A 24,180-nucleotide genomic window follows, 5' to 3' on the forward strand; every position below is an offset into this window, starting at 1 on the left:
GATAGTTGAATATGTTGAAAAACTTATTTCTGTAGTTGAAAGAAAATATGTTCAGCCACTATAGATTCCAGCATATCTTGTGGAAGAAAAAACCTATCTCATCCTCGTGAAGGATGAATCGGTTTTATACAGAAGCATTGTGGTCTATGAAGAACCTAAATTGAAGACTTTAGCTCATCAAGAGAAAATGACCGAAGACTCTTCAATAGAGTCCTTGGAATCTATTGACCAATATAGTGTAGAAAATACTCCGGCAAAGTTATGATAGACTGAACTCCTAAGGAATGCTTCGGTCAATACCTGGCCGATATTAGAGATTGTCGATCATGATGAATTGTAGAGGATCATTGGTGAAGTTGGCAAATCCATGCCAATAGTAGCTCAAGATTATTTGCCCAAAAGTAAAGAGAAAAATTGTAATGGTTTGTAGAATTGGTCATAAGCATCATGAGGGTTGGTACCTAATGGTACTTATAATTAAAAATCCTCATATGGATTATGGACAGTACGGATCTTGATGCTATACAAAAAAGCCACTGAAAGATTGGAGAAGTGATAAATTTGATCTGAAAGTGAGATAAAACAATGATATTATATTATCTAGTAAGAAAAAAATACATAAAAGTTTCAGCTAAAAGACTGATATAGATAATGATGCCCTACTATGATAGATTCCATTCTATAGACCTTTTGCAACTCTTTTAGTCTCTTCCACTTTTCTTGAAGAGTTTTGGATTCCTGTTCGCAAGGTATCCTTCTCTCTCCAGGAGTTGTACTTTTTAGCGGACGTCGATCAACTTTCTTCGAAGGACTTGATCCAGCTTTTCTGGGTTGGCCGATGAATGGTGAATGTCAAAAATTTTGGTTGACCTTTGCCAAAGATCATCGACCTGATCCATCAAAGGGTAGGTCAAACACTGAGAATGTTGATGCTTGAGTTCTTAATAGGAAGTTTACATTGAGAGAGAGGCTTGTGAGAAAACACAAAATTAGAAGCTTATGCTATTTTATTATTATCAGCTAATACAATTACACAGGTATAAGTACAAAGCCAAACGGATTAATGTTCTCAAGGTGCTCACTTCACTCCTAATGGCTCATAAAGCTTCAGGAAGATCTAGTGGTCTACTCACCACACATTGTCATCAATTGTAGCAGAGATAGATCAAGTGCAGCGAGCTCAAGGCTTAGGTGTAGACCCAATTGATAAAAGCAGAAATGAGAAAGGATCCACCCCAACCAGCCTGAAAAAGGTGAGGGAATGAGATTAAACAAAGTCTAGTTGAAAAGATGTTGACTTGCCGATTTGAAAATTTCGAGCCAAACAACTTGCCTTTGGTGATGGTATTCCAATTTGTAATGATACTCTAATTTGAAAACCATTTAGAAGTTGGTAAAATAAAAAAAATGGGTTGCTCTAGCTAATACTCAGTCCAACATACCATAATAAGTGAAAGGAGATCGAGAGAAGGCATGAATAGTTAGAAAATATGCAAGACCTATTTATGGAGAAAAAATATGCCTTATCAAAAGATAAATCCAAATCTTCATTAATATGGAAGATAGCATCGGAAACCATTAAATATAAGGGCCATTCTAATATGCAGGAGTATTTTCCGAAGGAAGATGCATGGGAAAAGCATAGAGTTGAGCAAAACCAAAAAAATGCAAGAAAATTATCAAAAATGAAAGTGATGGCTTTGGTAAAAGGGCAGTTTCGGTTAGTAAAACGGGAATATAATTATAGGACCGAGAGGATGACAATAGACATCCCGTCAGCCTCTTGATCGTGGGCCAATGAGATGTGAGGGCATTTCTTACACCTTATCTTAGCATCCAACTATTAACTAAGAGAAAACACCCTCTAGATCAAGTTTAATGGAATTACAATAGAAAAGGGTCACATGACTTGCTGAACCAAATAAGAGTTCGACCATGATAAATTTTACCAAGTAGGCGTAGACTGAATGAGAAGGGTACGATCATGGTGCTAATAAATAGGCTCAAAGGTTAGGACTTTATCATGATCAACCACAATACGTAGAAGTAGGCCAAGGTGACTAAAGCGATTTCAAAGATACTCCCAGGTACAAAAATTATATTGTAATCTAAAATAAAAGAAATGGCTAATATAAAACATGTCAGGATAAGCTAAGACGGATGAGATTATTGGCCTAATATTGAGGCAAGTGACATGCTAATAAACATGGATAGTGGAGGATAACCGGCATCCGTGTTGCCCAAGTACATAACTTGAAAGAGGGGGGACGTGAATTGGGTTCTTTTGAAAATTCTTTTGCAAGATACCCAATAGAAACACATTACATAGTGAAACGGTAAACAAAAACTCTAAATAGATGCAAGAATGGTAATTCACAAAAGAAACTAAATTAAGTACCAAGCAATTAATTTAAGAGAGCAAGAAGCAATAGCAAAAGAGCAAATACACACCAAACACACAAAATTTGTCAAGGTTTGAAGCCAAACCTAGATATTACATCCTCTCCCTGAGATACCCTCCTTGACAATTGAAACCCTAAGTTTATCCTAAGCGGATATTACATCCACTAATCATTCACAACAATTATATAAACTATCGGTTCTCCACTGACAATTAAACCCTAAGTTTATCCTCTAGCTTGTACAATCAATTTGTTTCAAGGTATGGTTAGGCCTATCCCCAAATTTCAATATCCGCTTGAAAAACTTGTACAAATCAACAAAGAAAAAGAAAGAAGATGTTACAAATGAGGTGCTCCTCGTTGTGAGCAAGATGGATCATTTTCAGCATTTTTTGAATGTGGAGGAAATCTAGAAATGTACAAATAAAGCTCCTTCCTGCTTGGATTCTTAATGCACTAGTAGTTGGTTGTTGTTCTTGTATTGAATGTTCTCCAATGATAAGTACTTAGAGTTTTTTCCCACTAAAGTTTTGATGTTTTTATATGAAGAGGAAGGGTTGGAGAAGGTCTCTCAACCATTGGAGTTCATAAGAGAGTTGTTGGAGGCCATTTAATGCACTCTGAACAACTGAAAAACTAGCCATTATAACCTATTTCATGCAGAGTTGTCAACTCTTGGTCATCGGAGGTCGACTCCTGAACTACTTCAAAAATGAGATTTTCTATCTTCTACCCCGATGGAAGTCTTCTTCCTCCCAACCTCATAGGAAAGAATCGGACCAAGGGTCGGATTCCAACCTTCCTCGACCCCATAGAGCCCTCTGTTCCTCTCTTTGATCTCACCGAAGAGCCTAGATCCCTCGATCAAAGCTGTCGCCAGAATCTTCGTTCTTTTTCCTCTTCGATAGTCGGCTGCCTTTTTGCACTTTTGCAACAGCCAACATCGCCAAGAATCAGGTAAGGACCCAGCCCCTTCAATTTACCCCTCTCCTATTTCTTCCGAACCCCTTAAAGCTTTGAATCTAGCCAACAATCGCCGAACTTTTGTGAAGAATCAAATGCCCTATTTTTGTGAGAAGTGGCTTCCGGCCACTAACGTCGCCACCTCTTGATGCCAAACCTTGATCGACTGCCTCGGCCTCCCACCCACCCTTCTCGGCAAAGCAATGGCTGCTGATGAGCAGCCAACCACCAAAAAAAAATGATTCTCCCATTTTGTTGGTTTTCGTGTTGTCGGTCGCCAGTTGACCGACCGTGGGTCCCTGACCCCGGGCACCACTTGCAGCCACCTTCTTTCCTTCCTCTTTCTTGATTAGAGAGAGAAGCTTATTCTCTCTCTTTCTCTCTCTCTTTTCTATCTTTTCTCTCACTTGATTCTCTCTCTCTTTCTTATTTTTTACTATTTTTATAGATCCAATGAATTAGCTTAACTTGGAGATTTATCATAGAAGAGCGATTAGGGACAAGATTTTGACATTTTTATTTAAACTAGATTTTGTTTTAAAGTTCATGCAATATTTTGGAATATTATTGATGTTGTAAGACTTTTTAGTTTTGTCATTTAATTAGAATTTGAACATTATTATTTAAATTATTTTCGTTGCTTGATTATGATATCATGATGAGATGCCTTGCATGCTTGTAGGAAGAGTTTTCTATCAGTGTGTGGCAGTTGCCGTGACTTCCGACTCACGATCTCGGATCGGACAAAATTATACTGATCAACCACAAAATAAATATCAAATATGTGTCTAGTAGTTCTCACTTTGTGTAATATGAAAGATCAGATTTATAGTACAATTTAGCTATTTCACTTCTATTTTAAAAGAATACCAGATTCGAGTTATTTGTGTTTTTAAAAACCAAATATGAAAATATTATCTTGATTCCAAATTATTTTGTTTCATATTATAGAGTTATCTTTATTTATTTAAGTATTATCGATATGCTTGATCCAACTAAAGGTGTTGGAGGCATCTTACTAGGTTGTTAACTCATCATTCTTCATTTCTTGCTATCTTTTAGATGCTAAGGAGTAGCTTGGATTTGAAATTATGGGTTGTGCACCGGAGAGACTAGGAATAAATCAAAGTTTCTTTTATTGGACCTTAAAATTAAAATTCTTGCCATAGCCGATTGGTGATCTTGAGAGACAATCGGTCTATGAATTACATCATGGATAGATGTTCTTCAAACATGATGCTTTTCAAATAAATTGGATGATGTTTAAAATTATTTTTTTAATTAGTTTTTTCCCTGATTGTGTTGTGATTATAATAACTCTTTCTTGGAAATTTTGTTATTAGATTTGAGAATTGCAAGTAGGCCTTACATGTTCTATGGGGCTATGCCCTATGGAATGTGTTGTCGATTATGACATGCCCAGCTTGCATATTGGTTAGGATGTGACGCCCACACTGTAAGAGGGTGCGACACTCCTTTGAAGTCACATGCATCGAGCTCATTGCATGCATTAAAGGCTCACTTATCTCTAATCATGCCCATCATATCATATCCTCCCATGCTTGAACTTATTCCTTTTCTCCTCCTTTCTTCTCTTCCTCTTTTCTATTTCCTCGGCTCAAAAGCCCAACGCCCTTATCTTTTAGTAGCAAAGGATGTAGCCACACATCCATGGATGGCCCATATCAATCAGAGGACCCCTTCAATGCTTGTGAAGCTCGTCATCGACCTCAGGGGCCACTTCCTCTAGATCTATGTGCATGTTTTGGGGTGTGTTTGTACTCATCAAAAGTGATTCTGGATCCAAAAGCATGCAAAAAATTTTGAGTGCTTGGCTCTAGCCCAAAATAATTTTGGACGGTATTGAAGATCTACCAAAATGTGGTTGACATAAAGCTGGCCCCTTCCCACTTCCTATAGATGCGGGCCGCAAACTAAATATCATGCTTGATGGAACTAAAAAAATAGCATACTATACTCAATCTGGTGCGGACACCAATGCCTAGTCACTCATCACTCGGGTCTACGCTCGCCGCAGGAGGATGTTCCAGCCAACTTGATTTTATTCTGAAAGCGATTTTATATTATTTTGGCTTATTAGGGTATTTTGTTATTTGACAGCTTTTAGGGCTTATTTTAGTATTTCGTTAATTTTTGAGAATTTTTTGTGAGACTAATTTTTTTTAGAGAATTTTTTTGCATTTTTTTTAGGTCTATAAATATGTTGGACCGCACATCGTTTACGATTATGCTGTGATGAATAAAAAATTGATTCTCTTTCTTCAAGCTCTGGCATGTAAAACCCTAAGCCGGGCTAGGTGCAAAACCTTGTTCTTCTACGTCTTCCCTCCTCTCTCCTTCTTCCCTATTTCTTCTATCTCTGTCTCTCCCTTTTCTCTCTTTCTTTCTCTCCCTGCTGTCCGGCATCACAATCCCCCTCACGTCTGCTTCTTCCCGACTCCTCGACATATCAGGACTCTCCCTTTCTTTCCTTCCCTTCACACAGAAGAAACGAAACCACTCGCCATGGGTCTCTTCTCGCCGAGGATCTCTGCTACGTCTCTTTCTCCTACAGGTCTCTAATCATCTCCATCACTAGTTTCTGCCTCTGGACATCCCGCTCTAAGCCCTTCGCCTGCATCACTGTCGCCCTCTCCACCAAAATAATTGAAGAATACAATAGCAGTTTACCTAGTGCCATGTATCCCAGTGTGCCTGCAAGTGTCTTGTATTTTCAGTCTGAAACATTAGTGTATTCTTGCACTTCCAAGTCTGAAACATAAGCGTTCAAGTTGGAATCTAACGAGATGTTTTTACTCAAAACACATCTCAGTGCACAATAGGAGGATTGCAACAAGATACATGCAAGATAAATCATTCGCAACATCTTCCATGATATTAATCTACTCTTGGGTGGTTTTTGCCTCCCTTACCCTCATATAAAGAAGATATTAATATACTCTTATTCCAACCCAACTCCATGGCTGCTTCTTGGCAGCTAAATATAGGTCACAAATTTTCCTTTTCCATGCACTCATCAAGGAGATCAGAACCCATAAAATGTCGATATGTTATGGTGACGCATCTTGGTTAATGCTTGATAAATCTCATTCGGAAGGCCTCTTTCATTGACTACATCTTCTTCTAGTGGGTGAAGCTTCTCTAGAGCTGCAACTTGATCAATCCAAAGCTGTGCTTTCTAGAGACTACCATATCCTCCCACCCAAATGCAATATTTCTCGTCAAGATTTTTTATGGCATCAATAATCTCTTCATATATGGTCTTCCCATCAAAATCTATTATGGAAATAGATTCTTGACTGTGATTTTCCTCTCCTCTTCCTTTATGGGTTTTCCTTTTCTATGCAATGGAATAACTACTTCAAAAATAACCCACAGCAAAAGCACAAACATGGTGGGAAGAACAATCAAAAGAATCATCTTGCAAGAATTGCTCATATGATGTTGGCTGATAGATGATAAGGCATGGAGGCAAAGCTTGCACATCCCTCCTGAGATTTAGTTGTTGCTTAAATTCAACTCGAGCAGCAAAGCTAGATCAGCCAATGTCTTTGGAGCCTCTCCTACTAGCTGATTGGAAGAGATGACAAGCGATGCCAATAGAGGCAGTTTGCCAAGTTCAAGTGGTATTTTTCCACTGATCATGTTCGTAACATGTATAGGGTAGTCAAATTATGGCATTTCCCTAGCTTGCCGAGAGATCCTCATAGAATCTATTATAATTTAGATCAATAAGGTCTTGATTTGGATACATCCCAACATCTTGGGAGACATCTGCTATCAATTGATTTCACTCTAGATGGACCCTGATCAACCTAGTACAATTTCTTAAGCTTTGCGGTATTGGATCCTCGAAATAGACACTTGGCACCATATAAACAAGAAAAAGGTCTCATGTTTCTCAGTTTAGATGTAGCAGTTAACCAATATAGGTCTAAATGAGGTGTTCAACCAAGCTCATACATCACTCTAAAATATTATGGAGCATATATTTAAAGTATAAAGACATACAGGGGTTATAATTAGCTGAATGCTTGCATATAAGCTGGATGCCCTTTTAAAAATTATTGGTACTAGCATGGCGATCTATAGCCATCGTATTGGAAAGCATGTAAAGCATGATGAGGAGTTTGGTATGGTTGATAATGGTGATGATATGTGCCATTTGTTGTGGACGATATTAGCCATGAGGATATTGTACAATAGCCCTTACCAAACATTGTGACATAAGATGATAGCTTCATGGTGCAAGTATGTGATGAAATACATGATGTGTTAATGCATACGTAGGTATTGGAGTAAGTTAGGGTAATCTTCTTTGGATGAAACATACTTAACAAATATTTCTTTTATTTTTTCCATATTAGCTATATGCAAAAAAAAAAGTTATATATTTTTATTATATTTATTTGCATCATGATACTTATTTGACTTTCATCCAAACAATTTTAAAATCATTTTAGGCATTTATCAACCACTAGTGAAGATCTAGTACAAGATGATGAGCTCGCTATTCCATCAACTGATGGATCCAACCTCAGCCCCATCACCATGATAGTCAACTTTCTCTTCTCATGTGCTCCAACGTCTCTACGATGTCAAGCCGTTGGAATGCAATTGGATCGAATATAGACCGGATACTAGCATATCCATATTTATATTTGTTTTGTTTAACAAATACAAATATGGATACAGATATTAGCCAGATATAAAAATTCATATTTATATTTATTTTAAACAGATATAAATACAAATTAAATATTGAAAGTATGGATATAAATACAAATATAAATCAAATAATTAAATTTATGACCACAGAATCAAGTATATTACAAGTGAATGATAAATCAAGTTAATAGCATGTCAATGTAGTTTTTTTTTTTAAAGTTTATGAGTGCTATATAAAATTAAATAGGATTATAAATAGAATCGAATATTCAGATATGGATCGAGTAGTTGTTTATCCATATCTGTATCCATTTCTCTTTGACGGAGATGGATGCGGATACGGATATGAGTGAGATCCTCAAATTTCTATCTATATTCGGATGGATTTAGAAACAAAAACAGGTTCGGATGGATATTATCCTATCCACTTTCAACCCTAGTTAAGGGCATAGTAGGTTTTGAACGAAGACAAATCACTCTGCTGGCGTAGTTGCTGCAGCAATTAACTTTTCTTACAGTTTTGTAGTTGCCTTGCAACTTCCTTCCCAACCTCGATGCCTCATGTGCAGTCCTCTCATCATCAATCCTGTGAGCATGGCAAGAATTTCTTTAAGGGAGAGGCATCGATCGAGTGCTTCATCGGAGCGATGGTGATCAAGATCAACAGAAAAACATGCCACTGGATAAGGCATTACTGTTTGATCAAATTAGTCTTATCCTCCATCTGCCAAGCATAAGTAAATTTACTTTTTGATCAAGTTTCTATTGCAAAATAACAAGATAAGTTTAGAAATTGTTGAAGAAGATGTATAGCAAAATCAAAGATTCACCGAAGCAAGTCGAGATAAGTGCAGATAGGTTCATTGCTTCATTACTATGTCCTATATAGCATGAAAATGGTCATTGAAAGTGTCATATGATGATTGAGAATATATCTACTGTTCTTTTGTTTTCTGCTAATTTTGATGATGAACTTGATTATATGAATAATATTTATATTGAGAATGTAGCGGACACACACACACACACAAGACAAAAACAACATGGATAATACAAAGAGTTGATTGATTTGGATAATGCAGAGTCTGTTGTAGATGAGAAAAAGAGCCTACAATACAAAATGACTCACCTATGCGAGCATCTGTGGTATGACAGTCATAGGAGCGGAGCTCAGGGCGGCATGGGAAGGCATCACCTATGCGAGGAGTGTTCTAGGAGCTGGTGAAATCACCCTAGAAAGAGACTCCGCTATTGTGATCAATTGGATTCGAGATGCTGAGTGACAGGTCGATGGCCATCTTCTTCTTAGAGTATACAACGGATGGTGGAGACCTTGACTCCTTTCAGATTGCTCATGTATACCGAGAGGCGAACAGAGCAGCTGATTGGATTGCCTCCTTTGCTGCCCATCACTCTGGAGAGATCTCATGGGCATAGGATAATACTGTATTCCCACCTTTGTGCCACGTAATGAATCTAGACTCAGTTGGTTGCACTCACGCCAAATTAATGTGAACAACCGTTGTACCAAAAAAAAAGACTCACGACTATGGTGTAGTTGAACAAATACCCTAGGATCTCTAATGAAATAGAAAGCATCTTTCCTTTATAACTGTACAGAGTGAGGCTTTCATCTCTACCACACTTGGCCTAAAATAGATACTAGCTAGTTTGCAATAGCACATTGATGGATGATGATATAATTGCTATCTCAAGCTTTATAGCATTAGTTGATATAAACTGATATATTGCAAAATATTGAACATGAGATATTAATATCATTTTTTATAATTTAAAGTCGGCTCTCAATTAACAAAAATATTCCGACTGAATCTCTCAAATTATAGTTAATTTTGAACTATCATATTGATTAAGATTTTAAAATATCAATACTTATAATGTCACCAATGGATCTAGAGAATCTTGATTTTTTTTTTCTTTTTTTTCTCCAAAGAGAAACAGTCCTTGATCAAAAATTCACAAAAAAACTTGTTAGCATTGGTTAATCACAGTCGCATGGTTGCCAAAAGTGGCCACTGGGCCTAAACCCCCCAAACCCAACCTAAATGGCTACGAGGAGTCCACCCTCATGCTCGCATCCTGTCGCTCTTCGTTTCTTTTTTGAAGCGAACGCAGAGAGGAGGCGGTGAAGATGGCCGCCCACGCAGGGGACGTCGAAGTGGTAGATTTCGAGCCGGACGACGACGACGACCTCATGGACGAGGATGCCGGCGCCGACGTGGACGCCACCCCCACGGCCCCTGCCCCCAAGCTCCGCTCCGCCATCACCGGCGGCGCCTCCTCCTTCGCCGTCGGCGAGTCCTCCGCCGGGTCTTCCAGGAAGACCAAGGGAAGGGGCTTCCTCGAGGAGGCGGTACCCAACCGAGGCAGCCGCCTTGCCGCCCGGGACTTCGATTCCGTCGACTCCGACGGCGGCCCCGGCCCCCAGCGATGTGAGTTTCATCCGTCCACCCTCCCTCTCCTTTTCTTTTCATTTCTATGTTGTTCGTTTTTGAGTACTTCTAATGTTGTTGTTGTTGCGTGTTTCTACTCTCTTCCTTTGGTTGCCATATTGTACTGTGGCTGGGGCTTATTTGTTTTCTATGGAATTGGTGGTAAATAAAGAAGTTCGCGAGGAATATCTAGTATTAAAGTTGTGTATTTTCATATCGAGACATAAATTTGGTGTATGTTTGTTCATTACATCATAAGTTAGACAACCTTTTTTTTTTTTTTAACTATCGCATATTCATGAATCTCTTTCTTTTTCTCTACATAAAGAATTTCAACTCAACATTGTTAATGACTAGAATTTTGTTGAAGTCGGACTTGTGAAAGAATAAATGAGAGAGATGGAGGGAAAGATTGCGACCTTAGGTTTCTTCAACCATTCTTTTTTGGTTTTTGGTAAGTTACAACCATTACTTCAAAGGGAGTGCTTTTATTTTTGAATCTAAAAGGTATAGCTTGTAATGTAGTGCCATGGAGAAGCCTTCAACCTAGTTCCATTTTAAAATACCAAGCTCTATATAAACGTGTTTGATGCTAGTTTTGGAATCTAAAAGGTATAACTTTCAATATAAAGCCATGGAGAAGCATTCAGTCTAGTTCCATTTTAAAATACCATAGATGGATGCTGTAGAGCTATATATCAATATGTTTGTGCTAGTTTTTATGCTGAACATTCACAAAATTGTGCCATCACTTGTAGGTGCCTGTAGTAGTCCCTTGCTGTTTATAATAGAAACAGCAGACTGTAACCTTTCATTTTGGCTATAGCATGCAGAAAAAAGTATGGAGCCTGCAAGTATCACAGTGGAGGGTAGAAAAGGTGGAAAATTTAGATTCCCATTCTTTGGATACAGCAGGCTGTTTTCTTACCTACAGTGGAAGAATTAGTTCCTACTTTATAATACAGTATGATAGCTGCTGATACTTGATAGCTTAATGACAAGTTTGACAAAATTCAACTTTTCAGGATCATTCCTTGCAGCGATCTAGTTATGTTTACCCTTGCTTCTGAGGGTCATTGTCTTGTCACAATACCTGCATGTGAATTATCGTGTGGCTCTCTTATTTCACAGCTTATTATCAGATGCATCTTTGCCTATATTCTAATGCTGTTGACGAACATTGCTAGTTTTAACTAGATCAGTATTTATTTTAAGTTTAGTACACAGAACTGTTACTTTTCTATTTTTCCTGCAAAAAGAAAGAATAGTAAGATGAGCTGATGCCATGACCTTGAGGTTGCATATTTTTTGTTGAACAACTAATTTTTGAAACAGATAGCATTAATTTAGCTAACCTGTAATACACAAATATTCACTTCCTGTGTACAGCGATTGAGGGATGGATTGTGCTGGTTACTGGGGTTCATGAAGAGGCACAAGAAGATGATCTCCATAATGCCTTCCGTGAATTTGGGCAACTCAAGAACTTGCATCTCAATCTTGACCGTCGCACCGGATTTGTGAAGGTAAGTAAATTTCATTCTGTTCTTTAGAAGACCCATCACTTGTATAACTGCCCTGTTAAGTATTGTTGACACTGGGATGTCTCTTCTACGTAGCTACATATGTAGAATATCCTTTTTGCTCTCCATGTTTCTTAAGTTGGGGGTCTCCCTAACTCTTTGTAAGTAGGAGATACAAGCCCGTGCCAAATGGCCCTCAAGCTTCAACTGCCACATGGAAACTCTTCAATTGGATTCTATCATATAGTATTCCAGCTTGATACATCGATACTTCTTTAGAAGCCAACTTTTTTTTTTCTCTTTACCCAAATATTAGTGGTAATTGATATAGTTTGTTCTTTTGTCATTCCTTTGATCATGTCTTCAAGATTTCTTTTGCATGGATAGGGAGTTAGGGACCTTAGGTAGAGGTGGCAATGCTTAACCGTTTAACCCATTTAACTTGATTTAATATGTTGTAGATTATTTTAGGTTACTAGTTTAATAATATGGTTAGGTTTGGATCTAGAGTTTGAGCCATTTAATAAACAGATTGAATTGGGTTTGCAGATTTTTAATCTATTTTGTATCCAACCCGATTCATATCTGGTCCAACCTGACCCAACTGCCACCCCTAACCTCAAGAGAATGGTTTCTTCTTTGCATGTGGTTTACTCTTCCTAGAGCTTTGTTGGGTAGACTGCCTTTGGAGGTCTTGGTCGACTCTAACAATACACATAATTTTCTGGCAGAGATGGTGGCCAAGAAGGTAGGGCTAGTGCCAAAAAGTAGCAGAGTGCTGCAGGTGGTGGTGGCTAGCAGCCGCCAAATCTCCAGCAGTGGAAAATGCATAGCATTGCCGCTGGAGTTACAAGGAACAACCTTCCTGATCGACTTTTTTCTTCTGGATTTTTAGGGATGTGATGCAGTCTTTGGATCTCAATTGTTGAGAAGTTTTAATTAGGACTTCAACACCATGGTCATGCATTTCTGCTAGGAAGGAAAAGAGGTGAGACTACAAGGAGCGAAAACTCCACCAGCATAGCTAGTTACAGCAAGTTCCTTCGACAAGGCAATGAAGTAGTCTAGCAACTGTGGGGCCTTGCTGTGGATGTTCTCTTTCAGTCGATTCCATGTTAGATCAGCCAGTGGATGGCAGGACCCAAGATGCATGGATGCAAATCATTGAGGAGTTCAGGGACATTTTCTTAGAACCCATAGGGTTGCCACTGGCTTGAGCTCATGAACATAGCATTTCATTAAAGACAGGGACATTTTGTCTATTTTCTGCCTCCAGTGCTTTCCTATTCTTCTTATTTTTTTCCTCCTATGTCTTGTCAGATTAATGTTTGATTAAAACTAGAGCTATAACAAACAACATCCTAAAAATTGTCAAAACCAAAATTTGTATGACCCTTTTGAACCGCGGACTGTGTTTTGGACCTTGGAAATGAATGTTCATGAGTTTTATAATGTTTATAACCTCATTTGTATCAAGGCATGAATACACTGTTCCTTTTTCCTGTTTTCTTTTTTAAGTTCACCCCATTTGATTCTAGTTATCAATAATCTAGTTACTGTTATACTATTTAATCAATTTTTGATGTTCATAAGGATCAAACATTACTCTTGATAAGATGATAGGTTATGCATGGGTAAGAATGATGTGTTCGCAAAAATTGCTCTCCCAAGTGCAGGAGAATCGCACAAGCAGTAAAACTCAGGAGTCTGAGGTCGATTCCTCAGAGAACGAAATATGGATTATTAGCGTAATTCCAGATAAACTTTGATTAATTAATTCAATAAACTTGTGGATTAAGATGATGTTTTCCAAATAGAAAATAAAGCAGTAAATAAAGAATCAAAGTTTGAATGGATTAAGATGGTGTAGGGATCTGGAATCTTCCTTGATAATATTGCATTCAAGAAATAAATTCTTCGGTTCTTGATTAAAGATGTAAAAGCAGAATAGATCAAAACATAGGATATATTTTATGGACATATGAACTCTATTTCTAAGCATTCATCGTGCCTATTATATCAACGACAAATCAAATACTAAAGCGGTCCATATGTCAATCAATATAAACCATTAAAGAACTATCTACAAAATAATTATGCAAGAATCCATAACACATTGAAAATATAAATCTATAAGAGTAAAGGTTCAGAATTTACTTCAAAGAAAGCAATACATCAAAGGTTCCTCCATCACCCTTCACCTAAGAAATCAACCCTCCATTAAAACATTAGCCTTTGCCTCTCTTATTCTTTTCTTTTCGGAAGAACAGGGCATCCCCTGTTTCTTCCTTCTCTTTTTTTTTTTTTTCCTTTCAACCGCAGCTCCTGTTTTTGTTTAAATCGAAGAGGCCGGCCGCTCCTCTGTTTTCTTCTTCAAATTAGAGCTCGAATGTCCTTAGGGGCCAACATCTAGTTGATTTTAGTTAAGCTTAGGATATTTATGCACTGGGGTGATTTTTGGGCTAAGGACGAGTGACGAAATTCCGATCTTATCTTTTTTAATGGGTTCAGCCCTTAGAGTATTTTATGCTGATGCCTTATACTATATGCAACAATCAAGAGATTTTTTTTTTAATGTTTTATGACATGACATTAAATTTCATTGAATAGTTGATCAAGCAAATTATTTCTTTCTTTCTTTTTTATTTTATTAGTTGAAGTTTGAAATTTGAAATTTAAAATTTGAAATTTTAGTTCTTCCCTCTTTTTTTTTAATTTTGAATAATCACCCTTGATCTTTTCTTAAAGTTTTTTTTAATCAATTTTCAATTAGCAACAAGGGTTAATGAGATATGATAACAATAAAATTCTGATTCTAAAAAAAAATAAACACAGAAAATTCAAAACAGAAAGCAGCAAAGTTTCATATTAATCTAATGGTCTTAAAAGTCTCAGAATGTCAATCAGACCGTTCAGATTATCGAACAATGTGTCTTGCACCAGCTGACCAAATTTAAGTCCAATCAGACGGCTAATTTTTATGATATCAGAGTTTGATGCAGACTGTGCAGGGAATTAAAAATAGTAGTAAAGATTTAAATTTTTTTTTTCAAAAGAAAAATACTAACTACTAAGGTACTAATTAAATCTAAAATTATACTAATAACTCAGCCGCTCCTCGGCAACGGCGCCAAAAACTTGATGTGTTCGCAAAAATGCTTTCGCGAAACTAATCTCCCAAGTGCAGGAGAATCGCACAAGTGGTAAAACTCGGAAGTCCGAGGTCGATTCCTCAGGGAGCAGTCTATGAATTATCAGTTTAATTTCAGATGTGATTTCAGATGGTTTATAGAAGTTTAGAGAAACTAATTAATAGATTAAGTTCGATAATATGGAGATAGCTAGGGATCCGGAATCCCCCTTGACAATATTACTTTCAACAAATAAACTCGACGATTCTTGATTAAAGATTAATTTGATAGAATAGTTCTAATCATAGAGTATATAATCTGAAAACATGAATTCAACATCCAAGTATTTATCGTGCCGGTTACGTCTACGACAAATCAAACATCGAAACAATCCATGCATCAATATATATAAACCATACAAGATCTATCTAATAAATAAATATGCAAGAATCCAAAACATACTAATGGATATAAATCAATTAGAATAAAAGTTTAGAGTGTACTTGAAGAAAGCAACATGACAAGGGTTCATCCATCACCCTTTGCTAAGGGAGTTAGCCTCCCATTACACACATCAGCATCTCTCCCTTTCTCACTTTTTTTTTTCTTTTTCTTTTCAGAAACCGGGCATCCCCTGTTTCTCTCTTCTTCTTCTTTTTTTTTTAATTTCAATCGCAAAGGCCTCCCAGCTCCTCTGTTTCTTTCTTTCCCCCCGGATGAGCCCCTCTTCCTGCCGAAAGAGCTCTCCTCATATAGATCCCCAGAGCCCATGGACAAGCTATGATTCCCCTGATCGCGCGTGGAGAGGAGCTGAGAACGGAGCGGACTCGGAGGGGTGGATCTGGGAGGTGATTGCGGGCGGATCCGGCGCTGATGGGTGCGACGCTTCACGGGATGCTGGGATCACGGGCTCGGACGGACGCTGTGGAGGAGGCGGACGGCTGGGAGGTGATTGCGGGCGAATCCGGTGCTGAGAACGGACGCCAAGGATCGTGCGTGGGAGGCTGAGGTCTGGGAGGTGATCGCTGGATGATCACGGAAGATTGCTTGCGCTGGGGGGTCTGATGCTGGTCCGGCGCGTGAGGCAGGCTCGCGGAAGAAGAGGAGGCAGACGGCTGGGAGATTGAAATGGATGAGAGCTGCGGCAGGTTCTTCGGATGCTGGGTAGAAGCTGGGACGCTTGGATGTGGGAGAGTGTATCTGGAAGGTGATTGCGGGCGGATCCGGATTCCATGAGCTGGGAGGTTGCTCACTGACGACTGCAGGCGAGATGGAATGCGTGAGGTGCGTGGGAGAAGAAGCTCGGATGCCGTGGATTGGTGAATCGCGAATGGGGCTCGGGCGGACGCTGGGATCCTGGGAAGCGGACGGGTTGATTCCTAATCTGGAAGCTGAGATGATGAGGAATGGACGCCTGGGATTGAGGTACGGACGTTGGCTCACGGATGAATCACGGACGGATGTGTGGGATGGTGGGCATGCTACTATGAACCGCACGGACCGTTGGACCCTCCCGGATCATGAATCTAGCCCCTTTGGTTGCTGTTCCATCAGGCTGAACTTGGTCTGCTAATGCTCCTTCTGGTGTGCAAATGGGGTTGACCCTATGCGCTCAGCTATTGGCCTGTGGTGATGCATCTTTATAGACCCAATGCGCATTTAAACTCTGATCTGTGCCAAATAAAAATATGAAATTAATGCAGCACTTTTATCATTATTTGTTAGAAATAATATTAATTTAAGCAGCGTGTAGATCGCACTTTTGTGCTCGCATCAAAGAAGAAGTTACAAGACATGACGGATTAGTCCCTTTTCTTACCCTATTGTATAATTAACGACTAAGACCCGTAATATCTTTATGTTCAATGACAAGTTTAATCTTGATTTTTCTGTTATAACAACAAAAGCTCCTTAATGATCTACATCTCTGTGCACCTTCTTCAAGGTTATAATAGTAGAATGTTTTAAAATTATGCCAACCATTTAACTTTAAAGAAGCAAGAGAATTAGTCATTAGTGGGACAGTTTGGATTATTCTATCCCATTTATAAATATTTTCTGTCCTAAATGCCTTTTCCTAAGAAAAGAAGCCTCACGGAATTCGTTCGAGAAAGGACTAATGTGTCTTAACCCCAAAGCAAGGGGCGTTTAGTATGAAAATGTACTTAAACAAATGAGGTCTTTTGGGTCCTAATAGGAAATCTTATGGATAATAGACTACGGACGTGGCTAGACAATATGGGGAGCTTGGGTATTCGAAGCCCATGTAACCATCTAGACGTTAGTTTGTTGTTTTCTTGTTGAACCAAGATAGACTTTGTTTTAGTCTTGTATGACATTTTTTGTAGTTCTTTTGATTTTAACTCTGATACTTCAAGGCTTTCGTCCCTATTATCAATTTAATGTTTAAACTTGAATTCCAAGACACTAGAGGTGTGTTTGGTGTTGCTTTTGTCTTTAAAATGTCATTATCAAAAAATCACATTCATTTAAGTTCTTAAATTTTAAATAAAAGGTACATTTTTGTATTTGGTATTTGATGATCACATATAGAAACCTTTTAGGATGAGCTTACATGTTTGGAAGACAAGGAGCAAGCTCACAAGAGCAAAAACCAAAAGCTAGTTTTTTCCAGTTTCTTCTAAAGGCCACTTTTTGGCATATGCTTCTTGTTGGACTTCCCAAATGTTGTTAGGAAACACTTGATTTTTTTAAGAAAGTACTTATTTGACTTTGAAAGTCGGAAAAGAACATTTTTTTGAGCAAAACCCAGCAAACTTCATGTTTCTCTCAAGGATTGAATGCTGGCGGCAATGTAAATTTGGCACTTTTACAGCAAGTAACATGTCATGCTGTGCTGTCCCATGTCAATGCTTGACAAGCATGGCAGCTCACCAAGTATTAATGCTGTTGATTTTGTGCTAATGGCATGTGCAGTAAGTTTCTGGCGTGTTACGTTTCATATGCCAAATGGCATGTAAAATTATGGTTCCTCAATGACTAGTACTGAGATGCACAAATGTTGTTAAAATCAGGATCAAATCATAAATCCTGGAGGGGGTTAGATTGGATTGGATCTTGGATCATAGATTGTAAGGTTTTTTCTGAATTCTTTGAAAAACTATAAAATATAATAGAAATAAGGACTGAAATATGAGTTTCTATTCCCTTGTTGCCTTCGCCCTCGGAAATGACTTGAAGATAAAAAGCCATACATGCAATAAGTCTGCTTTCCGCCATCATTAGCTTATGTGTAACGTCTGATGAAACAAACATTGTGTCTGGTTTTTCGAGATATTTGTATGTTACCTATAAATTCAATTATACTTTTATCTAGAATATATTTAGCAAAACAAGATTTTAAGATATTACTTGGAAAGATACGAAATTTGCCTCTTGTCTTTAACTCCTTGAACTCCAATTATGGGCTTGCTGATCTTACTACTGAAGACTTGTATAATTTTAGAAGTCATATAGTCAAATAAATTATAGCAAATGGACTTACACATAATGCAATATGTGAATAGCATAATTAAACTGGGTGTTATGATCAAATAGATTGTAGGCACCATAATACATTTCTATATCTTATGATCCTGATCTCAATCCATGGATGCGATTCAGATCATTTATTTTGATCTAGATTTGGATCTTGAATTGTAAGACATAACAGCAGTTGATGCATATGCGAGGCGTTTTTATAATTTTTTTCATTTGCGCATTTTAGGAATTGTTGATGACCACATCCACTGGTTTAGGTTCTTGTAGTTCATTGTGATTGCATTTGGTAGTGGGTTATATAGCCTCAACCTTCCACCCTTTGTGTTTGTATGTAATATCTGTCTTTCCTTAACTGCCACATGTGCATTAAAATTTGGATGTTTCTTTCAGGGTTATGCTCTGATTGAATATGAGAACTTCAAGGAAGCACAAGATGCAATTACAACGCTGAATGGAACTGAGCTCCTCACACAAACCATATATGTTGACTGGGCATTTAGCAAAGGTCCTATCAAGCGCAGAAACATGAGAAGGAGGTAAGCTTTTATTCTCAAGTAATTTATATTCTTTACATGTAGTATGTGTCATTTAATCAGATTTTCACTTTCAAGTTGGTTGCTCTGAGTTTTAAAATTTAATTTGATGTGCAAAGTTTCTAACCTCCAAGCTGGGTATTGCCCATATTGTACATTATTTTTGTTGCTTTATTTCTTTCTTTTCCCTTTTATAATGTGGATATTATTTCAAAACTCGAGTTTTCCAAATCTTCTCTATTTGTGACATTAGATAGTTTTTAGGCTCATGGTAACATTGCTCCATTGTGACCTAGGCATCACAGGATGTAAATAGCCTCTTTGTATGTAGAGTAAGGCTACGTGTATTTGACCCTCCCAGGTCCTTTAGTGGCGCTGGAGCCTTGTGCACCGGGGCACCCTTTTTAAAGGTGAGCCTTGGCATAGCAGTAAGGTAGCTCCACTGTGACCTGGGTATCATGGATTCAAAACACATACACCCTCTCCACACATGGGGTTAAAGTTGTGTGTATCTAACCCTTCCCAGACTCTGCAATGATGGGAGCCTTGTCTCACCAGGCCTCACTTTTATGGCTTTTTTATTTGTATGTGGTTTAACATTATCTCCTTTTGTTTTGTGGGCAAAGCATATGGAAGGTGGCTATTAGCCTTTTCGTTTTCAGTCATTAGGATGATGTCTCATTTGTAGGGGTGGTATTGGATGCCACTGGCCTGACCTGAATCCACCCAAAATCCGAGGTTTGGGTATAAAAACAAACTCCATAATCTACTGGTGCAGGTTTGGCTCCCCAAAATCAAATCTGAAACCTTGTTAGGTTGGGCTTGGATATAGGATGATTCAAACCCACGATCCATTGGCCAACTCAATTATATATGTGAATTTATGTATAATTACATGAAGAAAATCTCTCTCTTTTATTTAGTAATCTCGACTGAAACGACTATTTTATCTCTTGCCTTCCAAGAGTATCCCAGAATTTTTATTTCCTTCTCATGATGGAGACCATGACAAGTGATGTCAATGATCGTCTGTGCAACAGAGATGAGGACAAGGTTCAGCAATTCCAATGAGTATTAGGTTCCACCCACAGCACCTTGTGCTTGCAATTTTGCCTCACCTCATTTTAAGGATAGATCATAGAAACAGCCCAGCAGATCTATGTAGTAACCCGAAACCTGACCGAAGACCAATTATACTTTGGGTTCGCTATGGGGTATAGGATTGTCAATTGCATTCGGATCTGACACATGTAATTTGTGTTTGGATGTGGATAAGCAAAAGCCAACCAAAACCTGAATTATTGCCGCCCCTAGTTATTTAATTACCATATTGAAATTACCAAGATGAATTAGTGAATTTTCTTTGGTGTCGTTGTTGATTTTCTAGGTTTATCGAGCACCAGGTTACATGATGATAGTGATTCTTGTTATCTATTTAAGCCAACTCCACCTACTTCCATGCTGCAGCAATATTGCAACTTCCTAGTTTCCATTTTCAATGGTGTCCATTTAAGTTAGCTTTTCATTCAACTTTACATAGTGATAAGAAACCTCCAAGAAGTATTAAGCATTGCATGTATGACTACTTTATCTCTTTCCACAGGTCACCACGTGCTCACCGTTCCAGGAGCCCCCCAAGAAGGAGATATTGAAGCTTTGTTACTTATACTGTGAGCGACATTTGGATGTCATTAATATTTCCAACAGGTTGGAGGCCAGGAGGACACAGGGCCCAAGAGACAGGTGGCTGCACTGAGAGAAATTTGGAAACACAAACTGTTTGTAGGGGTTTCGGTAAAGAATGCAGTATGCTATATGACCAACCTTGTGATTATTCTCTAAGCTTCTTTCTCTGGCACTTGTCACCTGTTGAATTATATATTTAATGCATCCAAGATTTTCAAGGTTGGGTGTGTTTATTTCGCTTGAGTGGCATGCTGAATCTGCATTATCATTCACAAGTTTATCGGTCCTTTGTAGCCAGGTATTGTGTTTAAAATCTTTTCAGTCAAGGTAGACCAACCTTCATCACAGGAGCATAACTTGCTTCCATGCATTCCTTTCCTTGAACTTGAAAAGGAGGATGTTCCCTCTGTTAGTTCAACTGGGGAGATGATGCAGTTTTCTCTGGTGATGACCGAAACAGGTCATGGGTGGCGCTTGGGAGCATGGAACTAATGAGACCAAGTCTAAACTTTCGGGAAGAATATGACTAATGTCAAGATAATAAATTAGTAGAATGAGCATATAACTTTGTGGGAAACTCCTTGGATCAAAGATCCTTGAACTCAAAGCATGGCTGCCACTGCTGGGTGGGTAATGATGGATACGAATACTGAATAGATAAATGGTAGATCTTAGCCTCTGATAGTTGGGACATTTTATCTCAAATTTGCTTTTCGCTTTTGATTGATGCAGCCCTCTTGCATCTCTCAAAGTCTTAGGTGAACATAGAAAATCAAGTGAACCTACCATAAATATAGACTTTATTTGCAATGCGCATCCTTCACAATAGACTGCACAAGCTTCTGCGCAAACGACCACCCTCACCGGGGCGTAGAAATATTTCGTAGAAATAATTTAACTTATCCTAGTGCATCATAATTAGTATCTTTCTTCAATTACTTCAGACGGATGAAGGCAAACACACCCCGCGAGATGAGTAGTGTTAGGAACACTGGGGAACTAGTTAGCCACCCAGCTTTTGTGGCAGGTCCCAGCATTCCAAGCTTGCAGACCTGCAAGGAGAGCTCATTTCAAGTATCCGGTGCACCTGTTAAAGTGAACGAATATTAAAAGAGAAGCGAGCGAGCATGCATCTGAATGCTCACTGGCAGTAGAAACTTTTTCACTTACAGTGGAGCAGACCTTACAGACAACAAGAAGATAACATTTTAAGTATATTATGAGATATCCAGTGTGATCGTGCCAACAAATGCCATGGGGAATCCAATCATTTAATCTCGATATCAGATAGAAAATTTTCACGCTTATGCAGGAATCCATCATTCACTCCCTGACATTGCAGTAAAAAAAGCAGCAGAAAGAGGGTTTAAAACCAGCTGGGGAGGATACTGGTTAGAAATTCTCTGGTGTAATTCCCTAGATCAGTTCTGATAAAATTACCTATAATATTCATAGTCTACGCTATGATCCAGCATATGATAAAATCACAAACGGAACCAGGATAGCATTATTAAAGGATCATCAGGGTACTGAAAGTAATGTATCAGTCACTGCAATTTACAAGTACTTGATCCAACATTTTGCAACGGTTTGATCACATCTAACTGGAACAGTAAAAACAAATCCTTGCATACATAATTTAAAAAGTCAAAAAATTATCAGTAGTTAACACGTTACACCCATCAAAAAACAGATCACATCTTACTCCAACCAAAATGTCAAAAAAAAAAAAAAATTCCAATATCACCAGTCCAACTATGCTTACCAACCTATATGGTGGACACATAATCTTCACCATGCTTTTAAACATGCACTTCCATGTCCATGGACTTCGCCCAAGCAATTAATTACATTGACGATGCACCAGGAACAATGTGTTAGTGATGATATTAGAATCCTATAAGGTCAAAAGCTGTTAATAGATAACTGGATACCATCTATTCAGGTTGGAATAAGATGCATCATTTGAAATAATTGACAGTACATTCTATTGTAATTTCTTCCTCTTGCTTGGTCCAGGGTTCTCGTCAAGCATGACAATATCATCATCATCATCATCATTGTCTTCAACCTCTTGAGGATTTAGTTGATCACCAATGTCAAGGCTTGAACAAGGCTTCATATCATCAATATTGTCTATCATTTCCGACATCTCAGATTGTTTTCTCTTTGTCCCAGATCTGGCCGGAGCTATCCCATCCTCATCAGATTTTTCTGCCAGTTGCGCAGCTGATGTACTCTCACCATTGCTTACAAGCCGAGCGTCTTTCTCAGTAGGAGCTACCCACCCAGACAGGAGCATCCCATCAGGTTCTTTTTCCTCATCAAACTCCTCCCTGCAAATTTCAGCACAAGATATAGATCAACAAAAAATGGAATATCTAGAGTCCATAGAACCTCCATTACCAGAAGGGACTCCAGCTGTGGGAGCAGATAAGAGTGCAGATATGTGGATCTCTTTTTTTTAAAAAAAGAAAAAAGAAAACATTTAGAAAGCAGATGTGGCAAGAAGTCTCTGGGGAGACTATGAAGTGGGTACACCTCTATAAGTGGGTACACTTCCATATGTGGTATCCTTCTACACAAAAATAAAACAATAACTGTATTTGGAAAGGTAAATGGAGCATATACAAATCTGGTAGCCTTGCAATGCTCCCACAGGAGAACTCCAAAAGTTGCTCCTACCAATAGAGGAGAAATTTATCATCATGTATTGCACTAGATAGTTTTACATCAATGAAGATGATCTTCTCATTTGGTCCATGCATCAAATCACCTTTTTCCTGCAATGATTGCTTTAGTTTTTAGTGCATTGAATGCATAGGTTAAATCACAACTTTTAGAGCTGCTCTTATCTTTCTCTATTCAACATTTATTTAAAATTTTTTAAAAATTTTGGAGTACCAATACTTGGCCTTGGCGCAATGGCAAGATTACTCCATTTTGGCTTGGGGGTCACCGGTTCGAACACAAAAATAGCCTCTCTGCATGCTAGGGTAAGCCTGCGGTTTTAGACCCCGCAATAGTGGAAGCCTTAGGCATTAGGACATCCTTTTTGCAGTGCCAACACTTCTGAAATCTTGAATATCATATAAAACAGCATAACCCTATGAAACTCAAAAACTATGCTTACATCAGCTAGAAGTGTTGGCACTTAGCATGATTTTTGGGAGTGTATGATCCAAAAAAATACCTTATTACAACTGGGGGCTATTTGGCTGCTCGCAATTGGTAGCCTGCAGCTGCAATTGGTTGCAACAGAAATGCAAATGCCAAAAACAAGTGATCGGGTGCCTGCA

General features: G+C 38.4%; 2 protein-coding genes across 4 annotated transcripts in view; one reads left to right on the plus strand and one right to left on the minus strand.

The window, feature by feature from the left end:
• The first annotated feature begins 10,123 nt into the window (after positions 1-10,123).
• LOC103695541 (RNA-binding protein Y14A-like) lies at positions 10,124-21,112 on the plus strand. Its single transcript, XM_008776903.4, has 4 exons — positions 10,124-10,507; positions 11,897-12,033; positions 19,053-19,198; positions 20,799-21,112. Exons 1-4 carry the CDS (start codon positions 10,207-10,209, stop codon positions 20,845-20,847), a joined length of 633 nt encoding a protein of 210 aa, XP_008775125.2. The 5' UTR covers positions 10,124-10,206; the 3' UTR covers positions 20,848-21,112.
• Positions 21,113-22,480: 1,368 nt separating this feature from the next.
• Positions 22,481-24,180, minus strand: part of LOC103712329 (SUMO-activating enzyme subunit 2-like) — a 28,166-nt gene continuing 26,466 nt past the window's right edge. For 2 of the 3 annotated variants that reach the window (XM_008776899.4, XM_026800566.2), the window contains one exon: positions 22,481-23,217. In XM_008776899.4, the coding sequence (XP_008775121.1) occupies positions 22,869-23,217 (349 nt within the window). In that variant the 3' untranslated portion in view covers positions 22,481-22,868. Of the gene's footprint in view, positions 23,218-23,512; positions 23,665-24,180 lie in introns of all 3 variants that reach the window. The other variant, XR_604923.4, reaches the window with a different exon arrangement.

This window comes from Phoenix dactylifera, unplaced genomic scaffold (genome assembly GCF_009389715.1).
Source record: "Phoenix dactylifera cultivar Barhee BC4 unplaced genomic scaffold, palm_55x_up_171113_PBpolish2nd_filt_p 000026F, whole genome shotgun sequence".
NCBI classification, from domain to species: Eukaryota; Viridiplantae; Streptophyta; class Magnoliopsida; order Arecales; family Arecaceae; genus Phoenix; species Phoenix dactylifera.

What these genes read in the sequence shown, in the direction of transcription:
- LOC103695541 (XM_008776903.4), top strand. Translation starts at nt 10,207, where the DNA reads ATGGCCGCCCACGCAGGGGACGTCGAAGTGGTAGATTTCGAGCCGGAC. An exon ending in CGGCCCCGGCCCCCAGCGAT is followed by an intron (nt 10,508 to 11,896) that starts GTGAGTTTCATC and finishes TCCTGTGTACAG; the next exon opens with CGATTGAGGGATGGATTGTG. An exon ending in CGCAGAAACATGAGAAGGAG is followed by an intron (nt 19,199 to 20,798) that starts GTAAGCTTTTAT and finishes CTCTTTCCACAG; the next exon opens with GTCACCACGTGCTCACCGTT.